The sequence below is a fragment of the Nyctereutes procyonoides genome, unplaced genomic scaffold (genome assembly GCF_905146905.1).
Source record: "Nyctereutes procyonoides isolate TBG_1078 unplaced genomic scaffold, NYPRO_anot_genome, whole genome shotgun sequence".
In the NCBI taxonomy this organism is placed as follows: domain Eukaryota; kingdom Metazoa; phylum Chordata; class Mammalia; order Carnivora; family Canidae; genus Nyctereutes; species Nyctereutes procyonoides.
Window position 1 is genome coordinate 696,838 of NW_026575049.1, and position 10,406 is coordinate 707,243.

A 10,406-nucleotide genomic window follows, 5' to 3' on the forward strand; every position below is an offset into this window, starting at 1 on the left:
AAAAAAAAAAAAAAAGAAAGCTTCTCCCTTTAAAAAAAAAAATAAAATAAAAAATAAAATAAAAACTGAGTGTGGGGGATCCCTGGGTGGCGCAGCGGTTTGGCGCCTGCCTTTGGCCCAGGGCGCGATCCTGGAGACCCGGGATCGAGTCCCACGTCGGGCTCCCGGTGCAAGGAGCCTGCTTCTCCCTCTGCCTGTGTCTCTGCCTCTCTCTCTCTCTCTGTGTGACTATCATAAATAAATAAATAAATAAATAAATAAATAAATAAATAAATAAATAAATAAATAAATAAATAAAAACTGAGTGTGGAGAAGAATTGTAATTGAGGCTCCTACAGGTGAAGCATGGATTCAAATCCAAATCTTCTGACTCCAAACCCCAGACTTTAAAATCCCTGCATTTTAGAGCATTGCCTTCTTCCCTGATAACCAGGGATTTCGATTTTGAACACATATACATTACAGCTTGTCAAAATATTACATTTATTCATTCTGTGATCACCACCTTTTATACCCCAAGACTACCATCCCCAGCATCTAAGTCAGAGTCATTAAATAAACCCTAAACTAATAAGAGAGCTGAACTAATACCAAAGCGCCGTGGTAGTTGTTTCTTCCAGGTCACCCACATCTGAGATACCCCCCAAGGCCTTCCTGCTGATCACTGGCAGAGCTGTGTTAGCCTCTTGCTCATAGTAATACTGGATCAACTGTTGAATCCCTGCCTTCACTGCAGGTTTAAGTGCAGAGCTGATTAGTACTCCTGTGGGTCCCCCAGACCATCCAGCAAGGGTCATCAGAAGGTCATAACCCATGTCTACGAGCCCATCTTGGCCTCGTTCCTTGGCCTTGTCTGAACAGCTCTGAGCAGCGTAGTACAAAGCTGTGCCCAGATTGTAGTAGGTTCCCACTACTGGAAACAACCGGACTACATTATGCACATTTTCCTCCTGCGCCTGCTCACAGTCATTGATAGGAAGGGAGCGTCGAGCCCTTTCTGGGCCTGGTTGCTCCCTGGCCAACAGCTGTAGAGCAGAGGCCAGGGCATCCATGGAAACTGCCCTTCCCGTGCTTCTCCTTTTCTGGAGCTCTTGAAGATGTCGGATGAGGATCTGTGTAGCTTTTACACCCCCTTGACGGTACAGCTGAAGTTGCAGGGGCCAGACATCAGCCTGGCAACCAGCTTTCTCCAGGGCAATCACTAGTGGCAAGCCCACCAGGAACTTGGGCAGAGGAGCCATGTAGGTGAAGCCAGGCAGGGACTTTGGGAGCAGAGTCTGGCAGGACAAGGAGTCTGAGGAAGGTGGCCAGGATCTCAAGGATGAGGGAATGTTTGTCCAGTTTCCATGTGAAATGACATCCACAGGGTGCAGCAGGAGGTAGCAAAAAACCAGTTCAACTTGTATCATGATGAATCTGAGGCCACACATGTCTGAAACAGAATACACTGGCTAGGAGATAAACCAGAAACACAAAAACCATTTCCCTGAGGGCTGTGGTCTGAAAGGAGCCCATGACTCAGGGCACACTTCATCCATCATCTCTAAACTTCTGCAGGAAATGCAGCCCAATTGTTCCCACTTGGCTTTCCCCATCTTCAAGTCACCAGAAACTTCCTCTGCTCTATTTCCACCCATTTATAAGGGGCCCCAAAATACCACACTGTTCAGGTGAGAAATGAGACTGTCCTGATAGATTTGGTTGCTCCTCGATCCAGGTCTGCCCACTTCTCTGCCACGTGAAGAAAGGAGATACTTGCTCTCCCCCATAATCAGAAAGAGAGGTAATCTCTGCAAATATTTGTCCATTTGTATTGTCTGCTCAAACCTTGTCCCCTTGTCACACATTGACCTTGACACCTAAAACCCTGTTCTTTGCCATTTCCTATGTACCTGTCACTTTTCCACTCTAGCTCATGATATGAACTGGGAGACCCAGAGTCAGGAGAGATTAGGTACTATGATTCTCTATTGTATCTCTCTTTTCAGTTTTGAATTAAATTAGTGAGCTACAGCATTGGGGATTTAGTACAGGGTGGATGAATGAGAAAAAGGTTAAATTACCTGTCATGCTTAGTACATGTTACATGCACTGTATATGATGGCTGAAAGAAAAGGGGGGGAATGCAAAATGGAATAAGAATTAGGGGCTGGGAAGTCTTAAGTAGAAAGGGACAAAGCGAATACCAGTCACATGTTCAGCAGCATGAAATAAAGAACATACATCTGTCCTGAGTGCTCTTCTACATTTCTAACTACTTACAATGTCCCATCCTTGAACATAGTCCTGCGAGAAGAGACTTATTCCCTAGATGGCATTGAATATCTGAAATAAACCTTGACAAATCCCTGAATGCACCTCCCTGAATCCCATAAAGCATCTCCGAGTAACTGTGGAACATTTGCTAAGTTACATTGTCATCATCCATAGACACTGAGAGGTTCTTAACTTAGAGGTTTCTTCAGCATTTTGCCTAATTTTTTAAAAAAGATTTTATTTATTAATGAGAGGCACAGAGAGAGAGGCAGACACACCGGCAGAGGGAGAAGCAGGCTCCCTCGGGGAATCTGATGCGGGACTCGATCCTGGGACTCCAGGATCACACCAACTGCTGAGCCACCCAGGTGTGGCTTTTGCCTAATTCTTTTTGCCTAATTCTTCCTCACACTCCCAAACCTCATTCCTGCAGCTCTAGGGCATATTGACAGCAAATCTTTGAACTATGTCACCAGCAGTATGGCAGGTGGCTGGTGGATTTATCACGCCAGCGGGTGTATCTGCCACAATCAATAAATTCCACAGGTAAGTAGTTGACTGTTGGATTCATTCAAGCTTCCCCGCAGGTCCCCCTAGATCCCTCACTGACCTTAGAATTGCCAATGCTTTCCTCATTGTGCTTTTTACTCTCATGGAGGAGAGGTTCAGTTCACTTTCCTCCCATCCTAATAGGCTGAAGCTGCAGAATGTGGGCCTCAGTCGGGCAAGCAGCCTCCTCCAGGGCCACCCCCAGAGCTAAGTTGGGTAGGTACTCAGGCAGAGGGGCTAAGGAGGGAGCAGTGTGCCAGAGATCCTGGCAGGTCTCGGGATCTGGCTGGAAAGTGTGTTCGGAGGATGGCCTGTTTTTCGTGAAAGATGTCTGGAAGGTCAGGGCCCCTTTCTGGCCATTTCTTGGAAAGACAGTCAATGGGGACAGCAAGACACAACAAAGGGGCGCCTGGCTGGCTCAGTCGTTAGAACACGAGACTCTTGATCTCGGGGTCGTTAGGTTCGAGTCCTCTGTTGAGTGTAGAGATCTCTTAAAAATGAAATCTTAGGGATCCCTGGATTGCTCAGTGGTTTGGTGCCTGCCTTCGGCCCAGGCCATGGTCTTGGAGTCCCAGGATCGAGTCCCACGTCGGGCTCACTGCATGGAGCCCGCTTCTCCCTCTGCCTGTGTCTCTGCCTCTCTCTGTGTGTCTCTCATGAATAAATAAAATAAAAAAAAAAGAATAAATAAAATCTTTTTAAAAATAAATAAATAAATAAAAATAAAATCTTAAAAAAAAAAAAAAAAGGGCAGCCCGGGTGGCTCAGCAGTTTAGCGCCGCCTTCAGCCCAGGGCGTGATCCTGGAGACCCGGGATGAGTCCCCACATCGGGCTCCCTGCATGGAGACTGCTTCTCCCTCTGCCTCTCTCTCTCTCTCTCTCTCTCTCTGTCTCTGTCTCTCATGAATAAATAAGTAAAATCTTTAAAAAAAATGGCAAAGGAACAGCACAGTCTAGATCATGGGGGGTCAGTAGGAATAGCCCACAGGAAACATGAAAGTAGTGTTTGGGGTGGGAAATGGGGAAAGGATTGGGGCAGAGACACCAAGACTAGTCAGAGTTAGGAAGTGGCTCTGTCTTAGAAACTTTGATAACCCTGGACATAGCTTTGCCCCCACCCTTACAAGCTGTGGGTGGTCCTCACCTGCTCCAGAAAGAAACAAGCCAGAGGAACAAGATGGTCCAAACCCGTGCTTTCCTCAGTGCTTCTCTAATCTGAGTGACAGCTTCCTAAAGTTCACCTTCTCTACACCCCAGCCAAAAAAAATTTGGCCTTTCTGAAAACAGTGAAGGACATATGTTCAAAAATATTTATCCACCTGTTCCTGGCACAGACTTTCCCCCCTCACCTTTGCCCCATGCTGACAAATGGGCCATCGCCCTTTCTAGCTACTGCTTTTCCTGCCTCATATCCCTGTCACCTAAGGATTTCTCTAGACCCAAACCCAGATCAGGAAAAATTCCCCAGTCTCCTCTGGGGAAGCAGGGAGGCAAAAGGCAGGGATGTCAATGATTCTGAGTGGAGCCCCCAAAATAGTGTTGTTTTCTTAAATATTTTATTTGAGACAGAGAGTGAGCACGAGAGGGAGGAGTGTTAGAGGGAGTAGTAGACTTTCCTCTGAGGGAGGAGCCTGATGCAGGGCTCAATCCTGGAACTTTGGGATTATGAGCCAAAGGCAGATGCTTAACCCAGTGAGCCACCCAGGTGCTCCCACCGCCAACAGTTCTTATTCAATGGACTTACCAGGTAGAAAAATGTGAAAATAGAACCTATTGGCATGTCAGACCAAAATCAGAGCAACTTTTGTTTTTGTCTTGTTATTACAGCGCAATACAACTAACCACATTCATTACCCTGACAGTGCTTCTTTGTAAGCCTTTATTAAAACTATAGGAATTGATCTTCATTTCTCATTTCTAGGAGTCTATATGAGAAATCATAATCTGGAAAATAGGGAATGTTGGCATATGGTACCTTCTGAAAACTGATACAAAAAGCCCATCATTTTAGGCAGCCTGGGTGGCTCAGTGGTTTAGCATCACCTTCAGCCCAGGCTGTGATCCTGGAGACCTGGGATGGAGTCCCACATCGGGCTCCCTGCATGGAGTCTGCTTCTCCCTCTGCCTGTGTGTGTCTCTCATGAATAAATAAATACTTAAAAAAAATCCCACATTTTGGCATACAGTTTCCTCTCAGGTGCTCTAGCCTATTTCTGGCAGACAGCCAAAGGCATTAGGCCAGTGAACAAATCCCAGGTTCCTTCTTACTCCTCTCAGTCCCAGGAGGGGCCCCTAATGAGCATAAAGAAATTGAGGCAGGGAGGAAGGGGAAGTTCTCTAGAACAAAAGGAGTAAGTCTTCAGGGATCGCCTGGGACACAATCCTAAAACTGGAAAAAGGAAGAACTGGATTTAGAGGCATTCATTACTGTTGCCTGAAATTTCTGGACCCTAAATCCATGGAGCACAAGACTCCGCTGCTTCTGTATAGCTTAGAGAAGTTTTTGGATCCTGTCAGAGTCTTCCATTTCTGATTTGAAATGGGGCCTACCTCCACGTCCATCTATGATGGGGCCTATCTCCACGTCCATTTTGACAGCGTCACCATCTTCCTCAATATGAAAATGGCTTTTTGTTGAAGTTTCTTGAATTTCCAACTCTAGTGCCTTGAGAGTGACAGAGGAGACAGAACGAATGTGGAAATATGGTAAGAGGAGGAAAAGTGGGGATGAGTTTGTCTGTGGAACCAAGGAGAAAAATGACAGAAGGATAAAGACAAAAGTAGATCCCCTCAATCAGACTCCCTACCTTTGCTCCTGTCCTTGTCTTCCACCTGTTCTTTGTCAATTCCTGTGAGTTGTCAGCTGAATTTTTTTGGTTGTTGTTTTAATTAGTAGAGGTTTTTGTTTTTTTTTCTTAGTAGTTTATTTTTTATTATTTTATTTTATTTCATTAGTTTTTTAAGATTTTATTTATTTATTCACGAGAAACACACAGAGAGAGAGGCAGAGACACAGGCAGAGGGAGAAGCAGGCTCCATGCAGGGAGCCCGACGTGGGACTCAATCCCAGGTCTCCAGGATCACGCCCTGGGCTGAAGGTGGCGCTAAACCGCTGAGCCACCCGGGCTGCCCAGTAGTTTATTTTTTAGAGTAGTTTTAGGTTTACAGAACAATTGAGCATGAGAAACCCCCAAATATTAAAATATTGACATCGTACATTGTGTGGTACATTCAGTACAATTATTCTATTATTTTTAAAGATATTCATTTTATCTTACTATGTACTGTTATTACCTAAGTTCATAGTTTGCATTAGGGTTTAATTCTTCACATCATATAGTTCTATGGGTTTTAGGAAATACATAGTCATACATCTGCCTTTACAAGGCCATACAGAATACTTTTCACTGCCCTAAAAATCTTGGCTGCTGTATTAGCTGCCATTCCCTATCAGCCTGGTCTCCCATTGAAATAGGAGGCATCAAAGTTAACTCCATCCACCCCCTAGACCAATGTGGCTGGTACTAAGTACTCAGCAGACAGCAGTCCTATCATCCCTGCTATTATCCCATGGGGATACAGGAGGGCCCCCAGGGTTTGTGCTTAGCACTCCTCATCCAGCCCTTGCTCTCCAGAGACTTCAGGTTCCAGCTCCGGCTGAAGCTTTCCTGAGTGACTTAAAGAATCATCTAACTTTGGTGCCTGACTGGCTCAATTGGTCAAGCATGTGACTTATTTTTACTTTTTAAAAGATTCTATTTGTTCACGAGAGACACAGAGAGAGGCAGAGACATAGGCAGAGGGAAAAGTAGGCTCCCTGCAGGGAGCCTCAGGTGGGACTGGATCCTGGACTCGGGATCACACCCTGGGCCTCAGGAAGAGGCTCTACCACTGAACCACCCAGGCGTCCCAAGGCATTTGACTTTTGACCTCAACGTTGTAAATTCAAGCCCCACGTTGAGTGTAGATTACCTAAAAATAAAATCTTGGGGCACCCGGGTGGTTCAGTGGTTGAGCATCTGCCTTTGGCTCAGGTCATTATCCTGGGGTCCTGAGATCAAGTCCCACATCAGGTTCCTTGCAGGGAGTCTGCTTCTCCCTCTCTGTCTCTGCCTCTCTCATGAATAAATAAATAAAATCTTTAAAAAAAAAACAACTCTTAAAAAAATAATAAAAAAAAACAACTCTTAATCATAAGAAACAAAACTGAGGATCGCTGGAGGGGAGGGAGGTGGGGGGATGAGGTAACTGGGTGATGGACATTAAGGAGGGCACATGATGTAATGAGCACTGGTATTGAATCACTGACCTCTACCTCTGAAACCAGTAATACACTGTATGTTAATTAATTGAATTTAAATTTTAAAAAGATTGGCACTTTGTCAGGGGAATGAATAAATCCCAGCTAGAAAAGTGATTGCCTGTGATTTGAGATTCAAAGAGTGACAAAGACTGTGCCACAAAAGAAAGCACATTTGGGCTGATTCTAGAAGGATGAGATGGGAGTTGGATAGAGCAAACCAGCAGAGGGATTGTCATAATCAACAGTTGGGTGGCAGGAAAAGGCCTGCTCTGTGAGGGCGATTCAGAATAGCGTGAGGGGCTGGGGCACTTGGCTCAGTCAGTGGAGCATGCAACTCTTAATTTGAGGGTTGTAAGTTCGAGCCCCATGTTGGATGCAGAGATTATTTTTTTTAAATATTTTATTTATTAACGACAGACACACACACACACACACACACACACACACACACACACACACAGGCAGAGACACAGGCAGAGGGAGAAGCAGGCTCCATGCAGGGAGCCCGACGTGGGACTCGATGCTGGGTCCCCAGGATCACACCCCGGGCTAAAGGCGACGCTAAACCGCTGAGCCACCGGGACTGCCCACAGAGATTACTTTAAAAAAATAAAATAAAGGCGGGGGCGGGGGGGGGGGAGGACAGTGTAAAATATGGGCATGACATAAAATAAGGTGGTTGAGGCTATAAAGACTTGCCGAGATCAAATCATGCTATTCCAAATCCAGACTCTGTCCCGAAAGAAATGGGAGACCATTTCTCCCATTCAGAACCACATTTTAAAAGGAATTCTGCGGGTAGAATGGAACAAGAATGAAAGGGAAGAGGAAACTGGGACGAGGGTCATACTGTAGGAGTCAAGGTCAGAAATGAGGAAGTGTGTACTCTGGGGGTCAAACCAATGTAATATGTGACTCATTCTCTTAAGCTCCTTTGGCCACAGCTGCAGTTCAACCTTTATCTGCCCTATGAACCTGGGTGGGAGAATTTAAGGGAGAGAGAATCTGTTTCCTAGAGCCCCAATCACAGTCTCAAGAGCCCTCTTAGCCATCAGTAGCTGGATGGGGTGGGTGGGCGGATGGAACAGACCAAAAATAAAAACCCAAGAAGTGAAAGTTTTTTTTTTTTTTTTTTTTTTAAGATTTTATGGGCAGCCCGGGGGGCTCAGCGGTCTAGTGCCGCCTTCAGCCCAGGGCCTGATCCTGGAGACCTGGGATCGAGTCCCACGTCGGGCTCCCCACAGGGAGCCTGCTTCTCCCTCTGCCTATGTCTCTGCCTCTCTCTCTCTGTGTGTGTCTCTCATGAATAAATGAATTCTTAAAAAAAATACAAAACTTTGATTAGCTATAACTTCTTAAAAAAATAAAAAAGATTTTATGTGAGGGAGAGAGCAAGAGCAAGGGACGGAGGGAGTAGACTCCCCACTGAGAAGGGAGCTCCACACAGGGCTCAATCCTAGAATCCAGGTATCATGACCTGAGCCGAAGGCAGATGCTGAACCTACTGAACCACCCAGGTACCTTGTGATTACCTTGTGATTATTTATTTAACATAATGAGCATGTGGTCTCTATTTTGGATGATGAAAATGTTCTAAAATTAGACAGTGATGATGAATACAAAACACCTTGTATATAACAAAAGCCAATGAATTGTACACCTTAAAATGTTTTTTATTTTTTAAAAGATTTTATTTATTCATGAGAGACACACAGAAAGAGAGAGGTAGAGACACAGGCAGAGGGAGAAGCAGGCTCCATGCAGGGAGCCTGATGTGGGACTCGATCCTGGGACTCTAGGATCACGCCCTGGGCTGAAGGCAGACACTCAACCACTGAGCCACCTAGGGATCCCATCCTTAAAATGTTTAAAATGCTGTATTGTTATTTGAATTTTACCTTAAAAATACATTCAAAATCTCAAAGAATTCATCACCAGCAGACCTGTACCTGTACTAACTATAAGCAAGGCCCTAAATCTCTTCAGTTCTGTAAAGGCTAAGTAAGAGGTGAGGAAGCTGTAGAAGAAAAGCTGGAAGCTAGCAGAGGTTGGTTCATAAAGTTTAAGGAAAGCCATCTCCATAACATAAAAGAACAAGGTGAAGCAGGAAGCGATGATGTAGAAGCTGCAGCAAGTTTATCCACATCTAGGGGCACCTAGATCTTAAACATACAACTCTTGATTTTGGCTCAGGTTGTGATCTCAGGGTTCTGAGAGCCAGCCCCGTGTCAGGCTCTGGGCTCAGCACCGAGTCTGCTTCTTTCCCTCCCTCTGCCACCCGCCCCTTGCACTCTCTCTTCTTCAAATAAATAAATAAATCTTAAAAAAAAAATTTCATGATTCGTGGGAAGAGGCCAAAATATCAACATGAACAAGAGTTTGGAAGAAGTTGATTTGAACCCTCATGGATGACTTTGAGGGGTTCTAGACTTCAGTGGAGGAAGTCACCGCAGATGTGGAAATAGCGAGAGAACTAGAATAAGAAGTGGAGCCTAAAGATGTGGTACAAATGCTGCAATCTTACGATAAAACTTTCTCAGGGATCCCTGGGTGGCGCAGCGGTTTAGCGCCTGCCTATGGCCCAGGGCGCAATCCTGGAGACCCGGGATGGAGTCCCACGTCGGGCTCCCGGTGCATGGAGCCTGCTTCTCCCTCTGCCTATGTCTCTGCCTCTCTCTCTCTCTGTGTGACTATCATTAAAAAAAAAAAAAAAAAAAAAAAAAAGATTAAAAAAAAAAACTTTCTCAGATGAGTAGCTGCAAAGAAAGTGTTTTCTTGAGATGGAATCTACTCCTGGTGAAGATGCTGTGAAGACTGTTGAAATGAGAGCAAAAAATTTAGAATGTTACATCAACTTAGTTGATAAAGCAGGAACAGGGTTTGAGAGGATTGACTCCAATGTGAAAGCAGTTCTACTGCAGGTAAGATGCTATTGAGCAGCATCACATGCTACAGAGAAATCATTCATGAAAGGAAGAGTTGATCAATACACAAACTTTATTGTTTTATTTTAAGAAATTGCCACAATGGGGGCGCCTGGGTGGCTCAGTCAGTTGAGGGTCTGACTCTTGGTTTTGGCTCATGTCACAATTTCAGGGTCATGGGATTAAGCCCTGGGATGGGCTCTATGCTCAGTATAGCCTCTGCTTGAGATTCTCTCCCTCTCCCTCCCACTCTGCCTTTCCCCTAGCTTGTGCACCTCTCTCCCTCCCTTTCTCAATTAACAAAAAATATTTTACTTTTTATTCATGAGAGACAAAGAGAGAGAGGCAGAGGCATAGGCAGAGGGAGAAGCAG

General features: G+C 45.1%; 1 protein-coding gene across 1 annotated transcript; it reads right to left on the reverse strand.

Annotated features, from left to right (window-relative positions):
- Positions 1-470: 470 nt before the first annotated feature.
- Positions 471-4,047, reverse strand: APOF (apolipoprotein F). Its single transcript, XM_055329272.1, has 2 exons — positions 3,951-4,047; positions 471-1,432 (listed from the first exon to the last, which is right to left on the reverse strand). The coding sequence occupies exon 2, from the start codon at positions 1,428-1,430 to the stop codon at positions 585-587; it is 846 nt and encodes a 281-aa protein (XP_055185247.1). The 5' UTR covers positions 1,431-1,432; positions 3,951-4,047; the 3' UTR covers positions 471-584.
- Between the last annotated feature and the right edge of the window lie 6,359 nt (positions 4,048-10,406).